The following is a 23559-nucleotide window of genomic DNA, read 5'->3' as shown; positions in this document are numbered from 1 at the left end:
GTCTCCCCAGAACCTTCTCTTCTCCAGGCTGAACAGCCCCAACTCTCTCAGCTTGTCTTCATAGAAGAGGTGCTCCAGCCCTCTGATCATCTTTGTGGCCCTCCTCGGCATTTGCTTCAACAGATCCATGCCCATCTTATGTTGGGGGTCACAGAGCTGGAAGCAGTACTCCAGGTGGGGTCTCACGAGAGAAGAGCAGACGGGCAGAATCACCTCCCTCAACCTGCTGGCCACGCCTCTTTTGATACAGTCCAGGATACAGTCGGCTTTCTGGGTTATGCGTGCACATCGTTGGCTCATGTTGAGCTTCTCATTAACCAGAGTTGGTTAATGTGGAGGAGTCTATGCGTCCTTCTCCTCAGAGCTGCTCTGAAACCCTTCTCCACCCAGCCTGTATTTGTGCTTGGGATTGCCCTGACCAATGTGCAGAACCTTGCACTTGGCCTGGTTGAAAGCCTTACAGTCTGTAACCTTATGATCATACTCTGTTTTTTGATAGGACATTTACTTTAAAGAATATAAGGAACAGTCACTACTTATTCTTTCAGTATACCTACCTTAAAAAAAAATAAATCTAATTGTTTAAGTTTCTAATAATCTAATAAGTTTCCAGGCCTTATTAGCTTCAAATTACCTAGACAGTTTCAAGATATAATTTGTGGGGTTTTTTTTATAATGACTGTAATATGTGTAACCTCTATATTACATGAATATTAACTAACTTATTTTCACAAAATTTCATTAAAGCAAGAATCATTGTTATTGTCCCCATTTTACAGATAAACACTTCAAATACAGAGAATAAATTAATACTAAAGTACTAAAATTTATATTAAATAATATATTCAAATAATATTTAAAATTTAATACTAATTTTTTTACTATTTCAATAACTATGATCTGATTTTTCCAGTCTAGTGTTATATGTTCAAACACAATCTACACTGACTGCAGTGTAAGCAGTACCCATTCAACACTTCAGTAACTGAAATTTATGATACGAAAAAATCTTATTCCAATTTCCAAGTACTTCATTTTGTGATATGAATAATATATGTTTGGGTAATATGTTTAAAATAGTTATTTAAGATAGATCAGGCCCGCCTCCTCCAAATGTTTATTAATGACAACATTTTAAAGTAGTGGCAGCAGGCAGGCAGTATGTCAGAAGCCAGCAACAATGCTGCAGGCAAGCAGTGCCTGTAGTCCTCATCCATGTAAAAGCCCTACCAAAACCCATAGTATTTTGTGCTGCAAAGGCAGTGAAATACGAATAGAGAAGGCTGATACTTAAACAACTTATTACGTCTAAACTATACACAGCATGAAAAAAAGGAAAGCATTTGAGGCAAATTACTTAAAATTCTGAAGATGGATTTTTATTTTACAGCTCTGAAAAATCTTGAAGACTCAATGCTTATTGAGACAGTGAAGGAATATTGATAAGACTCCATACAATTCCCTTCTTAAACTACAGTTTAGTAATTTTTAATCTGTTCTTTAAAGTGAACTCCCTTCAGAGTCCAGGATGAAGTCTACCTAACATCTTCTAGGATCAGGAACTGACATATTAACTGATGAATCACATACAAGGCAATAAATAAAAAATGTCTGAAGATCTGGAGGGTAAGCAAATGCTTGAACAATGTCAAACTGAAACTCGCAGCCACTGTCAACTGCATGAAAATTGTGGGCTTAAGCAGGAATCTCTACAGAGTGCTCATAAAATATTGCAGTCTTGTATCAAGGACCACTGGGATAAAATGTTCTTCTCTCAGCCAGTTTCTGAGATGGAATCTGTCCTGGAACTTCATGAGGCTTGGCTGATATAGGTGCAATGACACAGGAGTGCTGTCATCTAGGAATGACAATGTATCACGAAATGTGACAAACTTCTATGAAACCTTTCTAGTGACCTGAAGTAGCTTTACATTTACAGATTTAATTTACTTTTCCAAGTCACATAGCATCCACATTCTTTCAAGGCCTCTAAAACACCAGTGTTTTTTGCAAGGCAATATATCGAACTTTTTCAGCTCACTTAAAATCACAGCGTCCATTTGTCACTTGCAACTGAAGACCAACAGGGTAATAACTGCCTGGCTAAATCACACATCACTAGTCAACTGATGTGTGGACAGCAGCACAGATAAACACCAATTTTGCATTTGCAAGACCATGTTCTTCCTTTCACAAAGCATATTCTCCTAGGAGCTGGAACATTGAAACATTTTTGCTGAAATTTTTCAAACCTGAGGCACTCTGTCTAAGGGAAGCTCAATTAAATAATCCCCAATTCCAAATTAAAATTATTTGAAACTGATGATTTTGTAAATCTCAGTCTTAGAGTGAATCATATGACATTTTCTCTAAGAATTTATCATAGCAAAGGACTTAATTTCCCAGCAATATCTTTGATCAATAGTCTAAAAACTTACATGAAAAAGATAACTACCCACTGAAACACTGCCCTATGTTTGAAATTATAAATAAACATAAAGCCTTCATTGAAATCCCATGTTGCCTTTGTTGAGTTTATATGATAGATTTTTTGTTGACAGATAAAAAGTCACAGCTTAGTCCACTGTTTCCTTCTAACTTTCCCTTTGGATATTTACTTGTCATCATCACCGTATTACCAGGGGATCTTTTGTCCTTTGTGCTGCTATTCTTGAAATATCCAGTGAGGCAGAGGTTTACTATAACTCGCACTTTAGACATTCTCACTTTATAGATAAGAAATCAGACGCTGGCTTAAGTGGTTAGGTAAGGTCACACAAGAAAACTAAACATACCTTTTCTGATTACTAAAACAGTTCCTTAATTAATGGCCCATCCATTCCTTATGTTATTTTTCACTTTGACATATACAAAATAAAAAAGGAGAACAAGAGCAGAATAAAGGTAAAACAGAGACCTACAGTGGGGTTATTAATATATATATCTACAGTTCTACTGGCAGCCAATTACAAATTAGCCAAGTAACCACTTGCCTAATTTACTCTTGAATGACTAACCCAAAGTTAAACAAAAGCCTGTTAATATTATAGAGGCAATGTGAACTTGCAAAGCAGCATGCCTCCAGCAGGTGCGCCAAGTATGATAGTGCACTTTCACTCCTTCCACCACTGCTTTTAAAAAAAAAAAAAAATCATCCCCCTCCTCTTTGTTATGCGCTTGCACTAGCTTGCTTGGGTAGGAATGTGCATGCAGGGTTATAAATTATTGAGGGAAAACAAAGCCAAGAAGTAGATTCTGCAGGTATCTTTCAAAGCAATTTCCAGGTTTCATTTCTTACAGCGTGAGTTTTCTAGTCTGGGCTCAGCAAGTTCCACTTTCTGCACTCACAGATTTTCCCCATTTGTAATAAACTGCACAGTTTTGGTGGAACCCAGCTGCACTGGGTAGTCAAGTTCAAGCACTACGAAACAACAAGCAACCATTACAGAACACAATACCTTTTTCTTATATTTTTGGCATCCATTTTAGTGATTTTGCCATACTACATACCTTCCAAATAAAAAAGGGATTACATCCCCAGGGCTGCAAGAAATTTTAACTGATGCTTCCCCTCCTAGTTTCACTATGCTATACAGATACTCACTAGAATAAGGAAAAGATCATTTCATAACTAAGTGTTAGTGCTGTCAGGAAATTTGTTATATAGATTGAAATTATGCTATTGCCTATATAATATTCAAAGTCCTTAAAAGAATACCCCTCTGCTGTAACACTAAAGCTCTTTTCTAAGTTTTAGCAAAAAGCCTTAAACCACAAGGCAGAAAAAAATACAAGTAACATTAGACAAATAGCTTACACAAGTAAGCTTGTATGCTAAAGGCAACATTAAGCATTCCTCTGAAAGCTTCTAGCACTTTTTTTTAAAAGTGAAGAAAATTTGTATCTACAAATGAAATCTAGTTCTGACAAAACCACCATTTGCAAAATTTTGTGCACAGGCATAGCTGGAGAAGAAGGGGAGGGTTGTGGGAGGGCAGCAATTCATTTCAGTAGGGTCTTCATTATGAGGAAGCCTGCTGGCTCAGTCACAGCTGCCACAGTATCAATAGCCTTTTTGGGATCTTGTATTTTTCCTACTTTCATGATGTTGCTTACCCCTCATTAAGATTCAAATCCAATTGTTTATGCTGCCGCTCACTGTTACTCTTCTTTCATGCTGATTATTTCCATTGAATCTCATGTAAAATGTACAGAAGTTTAGAGAAAAATGCAGGCACTGACTGTTAGTGAAGCGGAAAAAGCAAAACAGTTGTTTGTTCCTAAAACATAGCCATAAGGATTGCATATCTCTTTCCAGTCCCCCAATTTTATTATTAGTTGCAGCTAGTGCCATAATAATTGATGAATTGAGCCTAGCAATTAGACAGACCACTTCTTCACTACTGCAAAACATGTTTTGTGTACACACAAAGGTGTAAAATAACTTCTCATTCCTCAAAAATCAGTTTCCTTAATAATTTGATACTTAGAAAACAAATGCTTTACATGAACTCCGGTTTTGTAACCATGATACTAATTCCTCACTTTAAATTCATGACAGAAAGCCCACTCTCTTCAGTGCCGCACATCTGAGCGTTACCACATGAGCAATTCTCTGTGTTCCTTTTGCCACACTCTCAATCCATCTATTAGGTCCTGCAATTGACTTTACTCTATGAAAAACTAAATGAATCTCTAGTATGCTTGGAAACAACTTCTCTTTCCCCCCCATCTCTCAGATTCAGTTTGTCTGTAGTAATAATCCAAAGGCTGCTTGCAAGGTGGAGATAATGTTTTTATTGTGTGGGGTTTTTTTCCCTGACTGCTCATAGCTCTGTTCATAGTTAAGTCCCCAAAACAATGATCATTATTATGCTCTGAGCTCAGCCCGGATCTTCTGTTCCAGATACAAAAGAAACTTTCCAGAGATTAGGCAGCCAGTGCAGGGATGGCACAGGAAAGGCATGAGCTCTGTGAAAATCATCTCCCTAAATGGCATTTTGCACTAATACATGGGACATACCTGGTGCTTGATAAAACGTTCTTCTAAAACATTCTTAGGATTCCTTTCTCAATTTATATTGACATTAGCCACCAAAATTAACACACACAACCTTTACATTGCTAATCATGTCCAAACACAGAAAAAGCAAATGTTAACAACAGACAGCAATTATCACCTCTCTCTCTCACTATTTACATCATGTAAGTGATCCCTAAGCCAAGCCTTTTAGGAGCAATGTGTCTGCCGATGTGTGTGTAAAAACATATTAAACAGGCTGCTGAGTAAGAGTCAGTATGTCTGCACATAAAGTATAATCCAGTATTGCAATACCGGCAACTGATTTTTTTTTTTTTCTTAATAAAGGACATAATTTTAAACACTATTTAGATAGAGTATTTACATGTTTTCGTGTCACCACAACACCAGATTCACACGCAGCATATTGAAGAAAAGTATTTTCCTGTTTTCCATTTATTTGTACATAAAGAAGAGCACAGCAATAAGAGTTGTGAACTGCAACTCAAGGAAATTGTAAACCTAATAATTTTGCACTGAATTGCAGGTGGAGTAGCACATACCATTTCAAGATCAAAAATTCTCATTCTTGAGTAATTCTGTGTAAATCTAAGGGCTATCCCTCCCACTACATTTCAAAGGCCTTGCCTCAGATCTGCTAAGACAAGATAGCAGGTTGCAGACAGAAATATTAATTGGAAAAGTATTAATCTGGAGATCTTTGGCAAACTTGGAAAAAACAGTGTCCAAGTCCTGTGCTTACCTTGAACTTGCAATAGAATGATGGTTCATCAAATCATCATCATCATCAAAACGTACATTATCATAAATTATCTTTAGAGAAACAGACATTGTATTACAAGTCCTAATTTGATGCTAAATAGTATATGTAACGACAAAGTATAATTTAATGGAAATCATTAATAGTTATAAAATACCTGAGTAACGGATCTTGAATCCTTTCTTGCTGGTTGCATGATCAGTTGACCAGCGAAGATACAGCTGATTCATTTTGCTTGTAAAATTCAGCTGTCCAGTATGATTTCCACTTAAAGCAACCAGTAACGGGCTTTGCCCAGAAGAACCTTTGGAGATGAATAAAGAAACTATTGAAGTTTTAAAGTACTACCAGTTTAAGTAACCCTTTCCATATTTTAACTCAGCTGTGAATGTGAATATACAAGGAAAGAACAGGAAATATCATGGCACTTCATTGGCAGTGAAATAATTCACAGAACTCTATTTAAATTATCCATCCAGTTTTAGGTTTTCACTAGAGGGCACAATAAAAAAACTTGGTACAAACAAACTGAAATATAAAACAATTAGTGTTTTTGCCATAAACATGAAAAAATAGTGGATTTTTTTAAAAAAGTAATTTCCATTTGACTCAATTACTTTGAATGAGGTTATGCTTCTGCTCTTTGTCCTTTTATATCTATTACTTATTTAAGCTCTTTTCCAACTAGTGGGTGGTAGCTAATCTGTACGTTCTTTGACATCGTACAGCTCGTATACTTTTAAACACCACCATATTACTAAGTGAACACATTAGCTAAAAAATGCTGTCACATATGAGATCATCACACTTTCACTGTGGAATACACTTATGTACACGTGCTATGAATTTACAATACATACTTCACTAGGAGTCAGTTCCGTTAAAAGATAGTGTGTTTATTATAGTATTATTTTCATGTAAAAAAGAAAAAAACACTTGTAAATACTGGATGTTGAAAAAATATGTCGTGGCACTAGACCAGTATCTTCACTGGAATAAAACTCTAGAAGCACAACTAATGATTTGGAGGCTAGCTATATAATAAAACAACATCTATGCAAGAGAAAAAAAAAAAAATCTATATATCAAACCAATCTCCAACTGAAAGCTTTCTAAAACATGAAATGGCATCTTCTTCCTCCATATTAACTCCAGCTGAACTCCTCCCTTTCATATGCTCACTATGCCTTTTGCTCCACATTTTTCAAGTTTAGGAAAGCCACGTTCAACCATCATTATTTTGGCCACAGCAGCTATTTGAAATAAAGAGGCTGCTTCATTCATTTTTGCTGAATTTGAGCAGCTGCAGCCTGATCAGCTCTTCTTAAGTTGCATGAAAACACAAAAATAAAACCGAATCAACGGACACCTAAAAATTGAATACAATTGTTGTCAGCCTTCTCCCAGTCCAGTCCAATAAAAAAAAAAAAAAGTACATTTTCTGATCTGGACATTTCAGGTACCAAAGGGAGGCTACAGAAGCCACAGCAAACCATACAGATTAAGACAACCTTCCAGTTCTTAGGAACTGCAGTTGAGTCACCATAATGACAACACTACAAATAAAGAAGTATTAATAAATAATTTCTAATACATATACAAAATAAGAACAAATAAGCATAGCTTTAGGCACAGGTTGCCCAGCATGCCCTCATCAAAATGCTTTGAGGTTTGTTTGGTTTTCATATTAGGAAGTTAGTGTTTGATGATTGCAGTGTAGGATAATTGATGAGGAATGCTAAGGTCAATTCCTATTTTTCCTTGAAAAAATTATTTAGAACATGACAATTTATTTGGTTTTGCTGTGTTTCACCCTGGTCTTTGTAAAATCTGTTTAATACAATTTATTTGTTACAGTTTAGAAAGTATATGTTCTTTTGAAATTCTCAAATAAAGGGGATAAAAGAGTACAATTACAAATAAAGATCTACTACATACAAAGAAATCAGAATCTTTCCGTGTTACTGATCATGAATTAGTTTGCAGCACCACATGCCACACTGCATTTTTTAGTCATTGGGAGATCAGAGGAATGATTCAATGTATTTTAGTTTGCTCTGGTTTTCCTGAAGTTGAGCTTCAGTTTCTGTACCTTACCTAGCAGGCAGCTCTTCAGATGATGTTCAGAAAAGTCACCAGCATGACTTAGGTGTTCTTGAGTATGATGTTTTTATTATTATTTCAGAGTTTTTCTATATAAGGAAATATATATTCAACTTCTGGTATGCTGACCTGTCATATGATGCTTTCCTGATTAGTAGGTAAAAGTTGACTTTTCCATCTATTTTCAATGACAGAAATTTGTTGGTTTATTTCAGGGAAAAAAAAAATAAAAATCAAAGAACATTTGCTGCATCAAATGAATGCTATTCAGTGTAAGTAGCCTGAATACAGTGTTCTGAAGTTCAAAAGGCTTTAATTATTATATTCATGGTACATTTATGTCTTCTCTAGTTTAGAATACAGATGGGATTTCCTAAGGGCCTGACTGATAAGTGGGAATGGCTAATGGGCTTATTGTTCCCAGCTGACTAGGCTGGCCTCATTGACTGGATGCCTCTACTGATCATCATCCAGCTGCTTAAGCACCATAATTTAAAGAGTAGTCAGTTAGGTGTAGTCACTATTTTGTTTTGCATTCCAAAGCTGCCTTATAAAGTAATCAGAGACCTGTGCCTTAGCAAATACTCTTTCTTTAAAAGTTGTCTTGCCAATCTTCATCTAGTTTCTGCATAAAGTTTGGTGACGTATCTTTACCTGGTGTACGTATCTACGGTGCAGTTCTATTAACGTAAACAAAGGTATGCTGTTTAAGACCATACAAGGTCCCAGGATATGACATATATTAATTGCAAAATGCAGCAATATAGGGAAATACCTAAGCTGGCTCTGAATGAGCTAGTCTCGAGTTATATCCATCACTGGAAACAGTACAACCACATCAGCACTGCCTTCTGCCCCAACAAACGCGTCATGCTGAGATGTAGAACTAATTAGTTTAGCAAAGCACATTGCTAATGTGGCCACAGGGACACAAGCAAGTATCTCTGCAAGGCACTGCAATGTGCCATATTTAAATATCAACTTGTTGAGAGCTAGCTCAGGAATCTCGACATGGCACTGTATTGAGAGGTTATAAATATGCTATTATCTTTCTCATTTAAGTTTGCTGGTATGTGGTAGAAAAAATGACTTCAGTAGAGCCGCACCAGAGATGAATTTGTAAGAATGGGATTTCGTGTCATGAAATGACAATGGTTAAAAATATAGTAACTATGATAATACTCCTCTCAAATCTATTATTGATAATCTGTTTTCATAAAATTTAAATGTATAAGAAAAGAAAAATCTTCATGAGGAACATTAAGCAATTTCAACAGAATTTTCCAAAAGTAAACAAAATAATCAGACCACTAAAAAAGTTCCATGCACACTACATATTGTGTTGATGCTAAATACAGAATAGAGTGGAGGAAAAGACAATTTTAATTTTTCAGAATATTTTCTCCACTAAACTGACAAGGACCAACACACACATTATAAAGAAAAAAAATTCTAATGAACTGACTTTTTTTTTTTTAAAGAATGAAAAATGTGGTGTTTTGTTCTCAGAATGCTGCTATCAAAAATCGAAAATATTTTAATAATTTGAGACATTAAGAAACTACTACTTAAGAAAAATACTTAGACAAAGATATCTCAAAACATATAACCTTTTTAATATGTTATGTTATGAAACTCCCATAGTGAATATTAATCAGTTCTATCATAGTTATCATATATTCTTGGTTAATGAGGGAAGATATGATAATGGTCTCTGAATGAATAAAAATATATTAAAGAACAATTTGGGACTAGTTGTTCTCATCAATCAATGAGAACAGAACAAGTGATAATAAGATTAGAATTCAGTACAATATAAGAATAGCCTGTTAATTAAATAGGGCCCTTTGAGAAATTGCTGTTGTGAGTAACACTCTAGAAATTGAGTTTTTGTCATTTCTGTACTCTTTGTCCCAAAACAGATGGCCAAATTCTTTAACAGGGGTATATTCAACCATGGTACAGCACTGGTTCTGCTATGCTATGGAGAAAGTAGACTGGGTATTTGGACTCAAATTTGAGTATTTAACCTCAAATAATTTTATTAAATCAGACAAATGGAATTATACCCTCAAAATATTTCGTCATCAGAACTGATCAATTACAAAACAGCACGTTAAGTTCTCCTTTCAGACACCTTCATACATTTCCCAGGAAACAGAAATGGATATGACTTTGATAGGAATGCTGCTGCTGCTTCTCCTCTAACAATACCTAAGAAAATTTAATCATAGAATCATAGAATGGTTAGAGTTGGAAGGGACCTTAAAGATCATCGAGTTCCAACCCCCCTGCCATGGGCAGGGACACCTCCCACTAGAGCAGGCTGCTCAAAGCTCCATCCAGCCTGGCCTTGAACACCTCCAGGGATGGGGCATCCACAACTTCCCCGGGCAACCTGTTCCAGTGTCTCACCAACCTCACAGTAAAGAGTTTCTTTTCTTCCTAATATCTAGTCTAAATCTCCCCTCTTTCACTTTAAAACCATTAGCCCATTTCCTATCACTTCACTCCCTGATAAAGAGTCCCTCCCCATCTCTCCCGTAGGCACCCCTTCAGGTACTGGTAGGCCGTTATAAGGTCTCCCTGAAGCCTTCTCTTCTCCAGGCTGAACAACCCCAACTCTCTCAGCCTGTCTTCATAGGACAGGTGCTCCAGCCCTCTGATCATTTTCGTGGCCCTTCTCTGGACCCATTCCAACAGGTCAATGTCCTTCCTGTGTTGAGGACTCCAAAGCTGGGCACAGTAGACAGTGGTGGGGTCTCACGAGAGCAGAGTAGAGGAGTAGAATCACCTCCCTCAACCTGCTTTTTTCAACCACTCTTCTTTCGATGCAGCCCAGGATGTAGTTGGCTTTCTGGGCTGCCAGCACCCTTTGTCTTGAATGCATCTATAAAAACTTTCATTGGCTAACAGATTTAGACTCAAGGAAAAAGCAATAGGAATACTGGACTATTGTTTCAGATGTATCAATGCATTATGAAACCAGTAACTGGAAATCAAGCTCTGTTTGACCCAATATGTTTTCTTTTGTGGTTAGATAAAATTTAAATCTCTCTTACCATCAAATACCTCCAGCTCATCAAACTGCTTTTCACTTTGAAACATTTCTACAAAGATGGAGATGTTATATCCTGGCTCAACCTTTATAGTCCAAGAACAGGTCTGAGAGTTGGGATAGGTGCCTGGGTAACCTGGACTAAGGATCACTCCTGATGATTCTGTACGGATTTCATTTGCTGGACATTGTGCTAAAAAGGACACAACAAGAAGAATAACAAGAATAGCAATTAAATAACGTGTTTCCTTCCCATGAAAAATAAAAAAACAGCATTATTTTTCAGAGATATGGACACTTCAGTTAAAGTTTCCAAATGAAAACATATTAAAATCATATTCTAGATGGAAGGATCAATAAAGTTCCCTTTAGCATAAACAGAAACCAGATCACCTTTACAAACCTTGCATTTATGAAACAGAATATTCTTTGCAGTAAAAAATTCATCCAGGAGTATGTCACAGTCCAAAGGCTTTATTGTCAAAGGATTCACATATGCTGATGTGATCATTCTCATAGGTGAGGTAAAAGTCCTGGTAAAACTTTTTATTTGGAAACCTAATAGCTATCTTCTATTTGAATTCTTAAAAAAACCCCATCAACCTTTAAGAACGAAGTCATTACATGAACATGAAAACATGTTGGAGCTTCTAGGCACACCAGATCATTTGAAAACATACATGTTTTGCACAGACAAAGGGTGAGTTTTGAATACAGAATACTCCAAGTCATCCAAGTAAGACCTTCTCAGCAACCACTTCCCCTGTTATTTAAACTCTGAGCTTCTTACATTTTACAAACAGTTTCACCTGGTATTCACAGGTGTTTATGATCTCTGCATATGACAAGGAGTATACTATACTAAAATGCTGTAAATTTTATATCCTAAATACCAGTTTTGATTAAAAAATTATTTGGTCACTGGTTTTGTGTAAGATTTTGCCTCGCATGCAGGACTGATTTTTTTCATGTCTGTTTGCTGCTGAAGTCTGATCCATTTTTTCCATAGTTTCATAATATATGTGCATTTTAACAATGTTTTTTGTGTAAGATTCACAAATGTATCTTGACAGAAATGCATTCCTGGAAACTGACTGGCACAGTAGCCAAGTACTGTGCCCAAATTAAAGGTTATAGGAAAGGTGAAAAATCATAACAACAGAGGAAAAATGATCAAGTGAAAAAAAATATGTTGCAGGAGAAAAAACACAAATAACTATCAGAAAAAAAAAAAAACAAACAAAACATTAAATACATTAAATACTGGACCATTTGCCTTAGTTGGCCTTTTACAAACTTGCAGGTGAAATTTAGGTTCAGTTGTAGCTGAGAAGAATTTTGCCATAAACTTCTGGAAAACAGTGTCAGGACTTTAATCGTCCTCCGGTAGAGAAGGAAATTATATTTTATAAAAGATGTGCAGTCTTTACATTCTCTTCCATACACTTAGGACAAATCTGAACCCTCCACCAGAAGTAACAATGCAAACAAAATAGGAATTTTATCAATTAATTCACAAATAAATTATCCATCACTTTCCTACATAGTGCATTGACCTTTACCTTTGAGAAGCTGGCTTATTCCTGTCCTTTCTCTAATCTAGATACAGTTTTCCAGACTTGCATGTGGAAGGTAAGAGAAAGTATACATGCCTGAGTTGGACAATACAATGTTCCATTCACCATCGCAGATTCTTTAGAATATTTTAAATAATGATATATTAAGTGAGAAAAATTGAGTAAGCTGTATGAGTGTCAAATGACTTACAAATTCATCTTCTGAGGACTGCCAATTTCTTACTGGCACCAAAATTTAGAAAAAAAGAAAATAAAAATAAAAACAGTTCTTTTCTGACTGTTCCAACCCATCCCTAGATCTGTCTTATAGGTTGAACCCTCAGCACAATTTCTCTTCAGTTGTGATTTTTTTATACTATAGCATAAATTATAAATCACTTATCTAAAAGCCACTCTGATTATTTAGGGATATAAGAAGGGGGAAAAGCATGAAAAAGTAAAAACTACTTATTACTCATAACCTTTTCTTCTACAGTCTGCTCTAGTAGACTGGAGAATATGTAACATTATCATGCCAGCAACTGCAGGAAGAAATATCAGATTTTTGAAAGCCTCTCTTCCTCTCCTCCCCCTCATCTTGTTTAGCTAAAAAATTTCTTCAGTCAGAGAGAAAAAATTCAGCTTGTGAAAAGGAGGGATGTAATATGCAAGTGAGAATATAACGACAAGCAGGGAAAACATGGTGAGGACTGGGGAAAAAAATGGCAAGCAAACAATTTTTCCTTGGCACGTGTCTCTTTCTGTCATCATTTGACAACACTGGCTCTAGCAGACTGTGTCTCTAAGAGGTAAAGCCATTTTTCATACAAGACATCCTAAGAGAGGGAAAGCCTATGGGGTAATGGTATATAAAGTAGTAAAAATCCTTTTGACAGTTTTAATTCAAGGATTATCTCTTGAGATAGAAATGGATATAGCCAAGTTACATCCAGAAATTTCACATAAGCTTCTGTGTAAGAATGCAGCATTGCACATATTTAATGACAGCAGCTTCTCTTTCTCATTATCTCAAAATGAAACACACTGTTACTTTGGCTTCCTATGTTCTTCAGAATAAGAGAAGAATAACTTGAGAAAATACAGTCAACAAATGCTCTGGCTCCTGAACCTGCAGCAAGTACAAGTAAATCAGCAAATTATCATAGAACAAAATTGGGCAGAAGAAACATATTGTCAGATAACCCTTAGTTAAATACATGAGACATATTCCTGAGTAGAAGTTTGACTAGCTACATGGCGTTTCCTGTCAGACATGCAGTAAAAGTGCTCATCAGTTATGAAGAGTAGCTGACATGAGACAGTTCCACAACCCGCTTTACCTTGTTTTATCCTTTGCTTATGCTACAAGACTATTTTTAGGAAAAGACGACGTCTGTTCCTGATCAAGTATTGGCTTAATTGGAATTCTTGTTATAAAGTTAAAGTCTGCTAGAACAACTTGTGGATTAAGAGCTGGTCTTCAAAGTAGTAAATTACAAGAATCCTGGAGAAATCAGTAATGCTGTCAGACTTTTCACAGCAAGGGAGACACAATGATTCTTTTTAACACTGGAAAAATATGACTTCTCTGGATAAATCATGCTTTAAGAAATAGCTACGAACAGTTAATCATGACAAAAAAGAAGTTGCAAAGAACAGGACATTTGGAAGGAAGATATGGGACTGTAACAAGTACCTCTGGAGAGTTTTTTAGTAAACATGCACATCTAAAAACTTATAGCAGAGGTGGTAGGTTTACAACTGCCTTTTGTTGCTTTTCCTCAGCATCTTAGGGAGCTATGGAAGCAATCATTGGTCAAATTACTTGTGAAACAATCTACTGGTCCTTCAGATTAGGGGCCTGCAAACAAAATCTGGATGTTACACAGATACAGTCCCAACAAAACTAAAGCCAGGTGATCTCATAAAGGTGGTACGTTCTTCCAGAAAAGTTTACAGTTAGCTTATTCCAGAAGGTTATTATCACAGCTCTTTATATGGCTGCTCTTTCAGCTAAGTTCCCACAGGTATCATTTCCAAAAAGGTGCACTATAAGTATCTTCTTAAGAACAGGCTGCATGAATTTGTGTTTACTTAGTGCAGTGTATTAAGTTTTTGGAATCTGGGATGGAGGATTTTCAAGTAGGAATAAGATTCAAAACTACAGTTTGAAAAACCTGGGATCGGTTTACTGTGATCCACAGATCATTGTCATCAAGTGTTGAGATGTTCTTCACTAACTGAAAAAACTCACTGCAAGTATATAAAAGAAAAGGAGTCAGGGAAGAAAATGTAGTAAAAAAGAGGAAAATCACCAATCCAGAGAAGTGAAAATTGCTAGTTTCCTTTGGGAAAAAGAAGTGTCATTGAATAGGAAGAAAGACAATCACGTTCAAGGAAGCGCAGGCACCTTGACTGTGAGCATCTCAGAAACCTCTGAAAATGCTCCAGAATGAGATCTGGCCATTGTAAAAATGGTGTGCAAAAAGAAAAAGAGACAGGATAGGAAATAGCAGGGAGAAAAAAAAAAGATAAAAAATTGATAGAAAATTACTTTTTCTGCCTTTTTCTTTCACCTTCTTTGCTCTTAGATCATCTATTTTTTCTTGTATAGGACATCAGAGACAAAGAGAAGCAGAAAAAAAGGCCAGGAAATAGCTTGTTTGGTAGTTTTGAAAAAATAACAACAAAAACCAATTTTTCCAAAAGCAGCTAAAAGTTATCAACAACAGAGAAAGACTCCAGCTAACTTTCTTATTCCTCGCAGCTGATTCTTATGAAGGGACCTGAAACTAATTTATTTACCACAAGGGAAAATGTGCCTTTTGCAGATGTTTCCTCATGCCCTTCTCTCATAATTGAGGAAAAGTATGATGTTGTTTTGCAATTAAGAACATTTCTTTGGTGGGTGAATATTAAAAATCAACAGCTTAAAGGTCAGAGAATTTCCTTGGAAAAATCATCACATGTATGCAATACAAGAAACAGATCAATGCAGGATTGCTGTAGGAATTCTTTCCTCTGCATATTCTTATATTTGCTTAGCAGACTTCAAAACTTTACTAACAGAACAATTTCCAAAAGGAAAAAGTACTGTTTATGTGAAAAAAAAATGCTCCTCTCTAATACAAATCAGCGTAAATAGTAATGAAAAGGGTGAAAGAGGATATGGAATATTCTTCTGAGACAAAAATAGTGTCCTGTGAGGTGTCCCTCAGCATATTCTTAGGATAGAAAATTCAAGTAAAAATGAAACTCTTATGTCTTTCTAACCTTTAAATAGCTCAGTCCGTCTCCTGTGCTAGAGCAGAAGTGGCCAAATCTTACACAGCAAGCTATAGGTCTAACCCTTCCAATGGCCAAGATTCACTTCCTATGGCTAAGAGTCATTGGACAAAAGGTCCCTTCCAACCTCAACCATTCACAGGATACATTCCACTGGTTCAGGGACATGGGCACACAGACAGCGTATTGCTGCTAAGCAGTTTGGGAGGCTGGCTGCACCGTGGTGATATGTGGCAAACTGGCAACGTTTATCTTGCCAGTCTTTGCTGGCTCTCTTTCTCCACCATAATCAATTATCCACCAACTAACTTCCCCACAATGTACCTTAGCTGCTGATTACAGGACTAATCTCTATGGTGGCAGCTAGACTTGAACATTTTACAAGAGAAATTGAGATACTGAGACAGTGAGATTGCTTCACCTTGCTTTATAAAACAAAAGAAAACAAAGTATATCCACTTTCCAATAGCACTAATAACTAATATTTATCAATTGAATAAAAATAAAATCCACAGTGCTATTTTCTTGGTATCATGCACACATCAGGTGAAAACAAAAATCTGCAATTTGGACCCCTTTGTTCTATAATATTAGCTATCACCTTTAGTATGGTATTTCAAAACAGAATACTCCTTAATATGAAGTCACACAAATGGCTTCAGTTGAGGCATACGTATTCCACTGTTAATGCTGTTTCTTTTATTTTTCAATCAATTAACACATTAAAATCATATTCTTCAGTATTATATTTGATACCTTCCGGACTCTCTTCTGACACCTAAGTTATGGGGTGATTCAACTCCCTACACATCTAAAAGTTTAGGAATTTATGTGAAGTTTAACAATCAAGAAAATCTGAGCTACAAAACACAGTTAGACACTTGAGCACCAGAAAACAATTAGTTATCATTTATTTATAAGTATATCCCATGTATTTTAAACATAGCTATTGTAAAATGGTTTGGAATGATAACAGGAATACATATTAAAAAAAACAAAAAACCTGCTTTAGGCGTATTGGAGGACATAAGCAATCTATTTTATATTAATTTTTAATGATGTTGCACATGTAAATTCTGAGTACTGTTATTTGCTAGTTTGCATAAATTCATATATGCAGGCAATGCTTACAGAAAACAACAGTAAATATTGAAGATCTTTATGTTACACAGTCCCATGTAATTGAGTGTGGTGGAGCAGCATCACAAGAAAAGTAATTCTGCAGGACAGCATAACACTCTCACCATATCCTAGTTCCGAGAAACAGACTATTTAACCTGGCTAGCTGTTTAACCTAAGCTTTATTCAAATACATATTTTTAAAACTCTTCAGGGGAGAAAAGACATTTTTGGTTTGATATGAAACAATGTTAAATAATTTAAATTAAATTTAGAAATCTGTGTTTCATTAATGGTGTAGTTAGATAAAGCCACTTGTCTTGAGGCTAAAGAACTGAATGTGTGTGCAAAAGTTTTAGGGAACAATTTAAAAACCTGTGCACTTCTCAGATATTGAAGAAATAAATAGAAACTTTTCTTTTAAACATTAATGAAAATACAGTGCCCAAAAATTTGATGCTTAATGTAAAGGAAGATAAAAAAGGATGCATATTAATGCATGCAAGCACACATTTACCTTCACAAAATGGAGAGGATCCTTCAAACTGCAACTGTGCATTCAGTTTGCAGGTTAATATATCTTGTCCAACAAGGGTGAAACCAGGATGGCACTTGTATTTCACAAAATCTCCTGAAAAAATTATTGACAAAAATGTTAAACCCAAAAAAACCCTGAAACAGAAGTAAGAAAATCTCAGGTGGAAGATGAAATATATTAATAGTTTAGTTTAATGAGAAGTCAAGTGAAAATGTAAGAAAGAAAAGGAGATACTATTTTTTTACCTATTTCAAAGTCATCATCTTCTGTAAACAAATCTGCATTTGGAACTGTGGGTGGAGGCTGGCACTTCTTCAACTGATAAGCTGCAAATTTAAGTGAAAAAAATTAAATACCGGTGTGTTAAGAATTATTTTACAGAAAATGTATTTCTTATTCACACTTCCCAAATTACCAAAGCTGCACTGAACTTCATGGTCTCTCAGTTACAACATTTTCCAAGTTAAATGTCATGATATTACATATTCTCTTAAAAAAAAAAAAGTTTTTTTAATCAGTATAGATAGTATACTACACTACCTAGGATAGTTATAGATCCATTGTAGGATTGGATGCAGTTGTCATATTTATGAGGAGATTTTTGAAGCTACAAGGCTGCTGTTTCATGTGACTGCCTTTGCATCATGTGATAGGGCTAATGGTTATAAATCACAGATTACTTAGATTTCCTGGAAAATCTGTAATTACCTGTCACATACCTGGCATGTCATATTCATTCTTAATTTAAGCATACACGGAGTTAATCTTTCTCAGGATACAGGTATATATACATATTTACTTTAAGATGAAATAGTAATAGTAATAATAATAATAGTAGTAGTAGTAATAACAACATCTATTAGTAGTAGCATTATTACTATTATTATCATTATTGTTGTTTTATAAGGCACACAAAAAATCCCCACCATGCCTTTAAAAAAAAATCTCTACTATTCAAATGTGCTTCAATAAATTGTGAGCAATCTCACAAGGAAGGTGACTGGTACCATCACTGACGTATTTCTAAAATGGAGTAGAATGCCTGCGACAGCTGAAGAAGCCATTTCTGGATAAAAAATCCAAACCAGAGATTTAAGACTGTAATTAGAGTGCACATACTATAGAAAAACTCTCCTCTTCATGGAACTCAATCACAGTCAAGAATACAAATTCTCCTGCTAAATTGATAGTCTGATCCACTTGAGGGTTTTGAGAAGTTAAAGAAACACAAAATATTGGGAATCAGCCCTTATCTTCCACATAAGCTTCTATAACCCATCACTGTAAAGCAATTGTATAAGCAGAAAAATCAATCATGAAGAGTTTTTCATCCATGGAGAATTTCCTGTTTTTTCATCCCTAGAGGGCTTCCAAGGACAGGGAGGAGAAAGCATATATGTTTTCCTGTGTATTTATGCATTTGTATGGTGTTTCTGCTGTATATATGCAAACACATACATGAAATTATTGTGATATATACCTAATAGCACAAGTTTTTCTGGAGAACACCTGAGAAAAAAAGCTTTGCAACCTGCTTAGACACTTGTAATAGCAGGTATCTAAGTAAGAAACACTAAGCAGCTTTCCAGCAATAATGTTTTCCAAGAATTTAAAATTGTATTTATCTACATGTCCAGTAAGGCCCTTGACTTCACTTAACTGAGATATCTCCCAGAGTTCGTGGGCTCAAAATATGGGTATCAGGATATCACTTCAATTTAGTCTCTGAGAAGCCTGGTTTGCAGGGGTTTCTCAGCAGTAGCCTATGTCACTGCTTTGAATTCAATTTAAAGCATGGACACTGTTCACATTGTACATGATTTCCAACCATGGGACATTATGGAAAATATCATTAAGCAAAATAAAGAAACAGTGCAGAGAAAAAGAAGCAGATTCATTCTTTTTTTCCCTAGCTAGACTACTACATGCACTACATACTGTGATAGAGGATGTATCTTGCCTTTTTATCATCTGAAGACATCAGCCCTGAAATACTGACTACATGCCTATGTACCTTCAACTTAAGGCTGGAAAATGCGCTCACTGATCATTCCCTGTAGTCTGCTGCTCAGGCACTGCCTTGTTATGTACGAGCTGCATGTTCCCTGCATGATGACTAAAGCCAGGTACTTTAGTTTTTGCTTCTCAGATAAGTGCTTTAGCTTAGCATGCATCTTGCCCTTCTTTTAGGAGCAAACCACAGACAAGAAAAACATTTCAGACTCTGAATACTAGTTCTCCACACAAATAGAAACTTTTAGGTACTGTCTGTGGCATATTCTCCTGCCTTGTGAATTAATTCACCCTATCTTTTTGAATTACAATCCAGAAAACAAACAACCTCCCATTTAATATACATAATTTGGGTGAATTAGAACTAGAATTCAGCATTTCACTTTTGAGTTAGATGCCTATTTGGCATGTCCTGTAGCCCTGGCTGTGACTTTGAACAAAGTATTTTTGCTGGATATCAGACTTAAAGCTGTTGTTCAACTGTCCCAAAAGATCCCATCAACCTTTCGGACTGTAGACCCTAGGATTAGTCACCTGATGAAGGATTTTATTACAGAAGGTTAAAAGTAAGTCAACTAATAAATGGGCCAAAATAATTCAAAAAGTAAAAGCTCAATATTAGATAACTTAACATTAGAGATAGAACATATTTTATTCAAAGATACCAATGAATGTTCTTAAGACTTTTTTTAGGCATGATTTTAAAAACTAATTCATTACATCACAATGTTAAGAAATACTTTTAAAATTCAGTAATTAATTGTGGTAATTAGATGTTAATGATATAAAGCAAACTGACCATGAAAATTGAGGACAAAGAATCCTCCCGTTGAAAAATCACTGTGAAATTTGAGGAGGACTTGATTGGTGGAACTGTAAGCTGTTTCCAGGGCTGTGTTCCCACTGAAAACTCCCAACTGAGGTGAATTATGGTCAGGACCATCCCTATGAATGGAAATGTGAAAAGAAGTCAGCTGAAGAAATATTGTACCTAGCATTTAAATTAACAGTCTTTTTTTCTCTGGAGAGCAGGTAAAATTTTTGCAAAAAATATTTTTCCTAATGATTCAAAACGAATTTATTTTCTTTTTATTTCTAGCAACACAGAATACTCTCTCTAACTTCAAAGCCTAATATTTTTTGACAGACCAGAAGTCCTTTACAGTAGCTTTTATATTTCCATGGGTAAGAAATTTACTTGCTGAATGAAATTTTCTCTGCCTTTTCCTGCCAAAAATTTTCATGTACACATCAACTGAAAAAAAAAAAAAATCTAGAAAACTCTTGTAAACTTATCATATTTCCAACATTTTTGACCAAGATCCTACAAGTCCTTACTCATGACTAACACAAACAGAGGTTTGGAAGTTGCAAGTTACTCTTGCCATTTAAATTCATTCCAAAGACTCAAAGATATCTCCTAAGGAGAAAAAAAACCCAAACCAGTAGACACCCAAAGATAAATATACTCCAGTAACATCCAGCTGCTTTCATTTTAAGTACCACCATGTAGAACATTCAGGCCTGAACAGCAGAATAAATAAATAAACAACCGCCCCTGCTTTTACCACTGAAGAATTTTTTGAGCTCTGCAACACTCATTTCTGGTCTTTTTGTATAATACAGGTAACGATTCTAAACTGAATAAAAAAGCTTTTGTGATACATATTTTAGAAGGGTGGAGATTATCTAGAATCTCTATGAAAACTGTTAGCTTTTGACTTTTTATTGTCTTTAAATCGGAGGGATATTTGTCCATCTCATTTGTATTGTTAAAACGCGAAGTATTTCTGTCTATCTCAAACCTATCAAGATAATCTGTTCATAAAAAGAAAAATCCACCATATGGACAAAGTCTAGTTCAAGTTTTAAAGGAATGCATGCCATGTGCATAAATTGTACATACAATCTGTATTTTTAAAAATGCAATTTAAATTAATTATTTTTCTCCTGTAAAGTTTTTCAGGATTATTCAGGCTTCCGGTCTCTACTGTGGTATTATTGATAACAAGAAAAAATAAACTATAGGTGTCATGCCATAAAAATGTATTTTCTTCTTTCTGCTGCCTTGAAAACAAGAGTGAAAGTAATGAATATTGAATGGGAACTTGACAATTTACTTAGGTTTTCATTTTAAAAGTCTGGTTCTCAGTGGGAAAAAAGGCAAAAAAAAAAAGCTTTGATAATAAGATTTGACTTTTCATACAGAAGTGAATGGCATATACATGAATGACTTAAACAAAATTACACTAAACAGCCGCCTCACAGCAAATCCAGGAGCTGATACTTCAGAAAATAACTCTAAAGAAAGCATGCTTGCAATTCACAGGCAATTGGGAACTGAGAGAAATAAACTGTAAAACAGTTATTGAAAAATATAACAATTCAGGAACTCGGCACATACATAGGCAAAAAGAGAACTCATTCATACAAGTAGATCTTTACTAGTGAAGGCTTTTAACTTAATATGCTGAGAGGACACAGGTGTATTTTAGACTTGGATTTATAGGTAATGCAAATACCAGAGGCAGCCAAAAGGCAGTTCATGAACAGTTATGCATTGTTATAAACTGACTGGATTTTCCCTGTATTATATGGACTTTAGTATTGCTGTCTGGAAAAAACTCACCCCAGACAGCAAGAGGCATAGAAATAGTGGATTAGCTGGGAGATGGGAGCAGCTGACTCACACAGGAATAAGTTACATCCTATATTCTGTGCAAACTGTTTTTTGGCCAAACTATCTGTAGCATATACAAGAGACAAGTCACTTTGCATATTACATGGGGTAAGGTTAGCCACAGATGAGAAAGTATATAACTACAGGAGGCTGTTTAGTGTAATTTTGTTTCAGTCATTCACATATATGCCATTCACATCTATGCCTACTCCTCAGTGCAGTAAACACTTCTGCAAGAATTTGGATGGTCCTGAGACCTCTTCCTCCAACTGAGGATACAAAGTTGAAATGTGTTTAGGGGGTAAAAAATACAAGTTCAGAGAAGGGGAACATACACAGCTTAAAGGCAGAGGAACAAGGGCTGAAATCCTGGCTTGAGAAATATAGAGAATATGTCTATCAGCCATATTAAAATGTTAGGAAAATTTAAGAAAATCTTAATTAATGCCTAAATTAGGTAATGCCTGAACAGGTTAAAAAGTTTTTCCACAACTAACTTATATTGCCTCCTATGTTCATGGAACATGTAATTCAACCTAATACAGATTATTACATCACTTTGACCTCACATGGCATCACTTAGAAAACACAGAGCTCAAAGAAGATCTGATAGATAACTGAGTTTGAGTTTCAAAGTACTTTTGGAACAATATTCCTAAAGAGTTCATACAGTCATACAATTTTTAAACATAATTGTATAACTTGCTTTATGCTGTTCTTCAGTGCATATGACAACATAAAGAACAATAATAAGCAAAAGCTGTAGCTTGGGACAGTGAGATCTGATAAATCAATCAGAAAAATGTCACTTTTGTTCTGCATACCAAACTGCAATGTAGTCATTCACAGGTTCAGTTTGGAGTAAGGTAAAGTTGATATAAATCCCATGGCCTGGAGGTACAATAATTAACCAAGTACAGTCCTTGGAATTTGGGTATTCATCTGGAAATCCTGGGGAATAAACTGTACCATTCTGAGCAGTTACATTATAGCCACAAGGAGCTGAAAAGAAAACAAATGAAAAATTAGTGGGAGAAATGTACTTTTTCATGTTACAAATGCAATATCAAAATGCTCCCAAATTCTAAGAGCTCCACAGGATAAAACAATCTAGGTCTTAAAGATGTTGTTTTTCCTTGGTTATTGCTTCTCAGAGACAGAAACTATTGGTATTTCTAAGAAAGAATTTATCCTGATATCTTGCAGATTTTATTTCTTAAAATCCATCAAAATCTACCAGGAACGTTGCTTTTATGCAGAATTCTTAAAACTAAGCTAGCACACACTTAAAAAAGGGCAGCTTTTCCTTGAATTGAAGACTAAGAAACAAATAAACAAGCAAACTCAACTGGAACACAATTCTCAATGACAAAAAAAAAAGAAAAAAAAAGGCTGATAATTCTTTC

General features: G+C 35.4%; 1 protein-coding gene across 1 annotated transcript in view; it reads right to left on the bottom strand.

Annotated features, from left to right (window-relative positions):
- The window catches only part of CSMD1 (CUB and Sushi multiple domains 1), a 1131310-nt gene that overhangs the window by 96675 nt on the left and 1011076 nt on the right, over positions 1-23559 (bottom strand). The window contains exons 43-48 of the mRNA XM_074153404.1: positions 22978-23155; positions 20273-20418; positions 17706-17786; positions 17440-17553; positions 10967-11155; positions 5959-6105 (exon numbers count right to left, since the gene is read on the bottom strand). Coding sequence (XP_074009505.1) covers positions 5959-6105; positions 10967-11155; positions 17440-17553; positions 17706-17786; positions 20273-20418; positions 22978-23155 — 855 coding nt within the window. The remainder of the gene's footprint in view (positions 1-5958; positions 6106-10966; positions 11156-17439; positions 17554-17705; positions 17787-20272; positions 20419-22977; positions 23156-23559) is intronic.

Source organism: Numenius arquata, chromosome 9 (assembly GCF_964106895.1).
Source record: "Numenius arquata chromosome 9, bNumArq3.hap1.1, whole genome shotgun sequence".
In the NCBI taxonomy this organism is placed as follows: domain Eukaryota; kingdom Metazoa; phylum Chordata; class Aves; order Charadriiformes; family Scolopacidae; genus Numenius; species Numenius arquata.
This window is presented reverse-complemented; position numbering and strand designations above follow the sequence as displayed.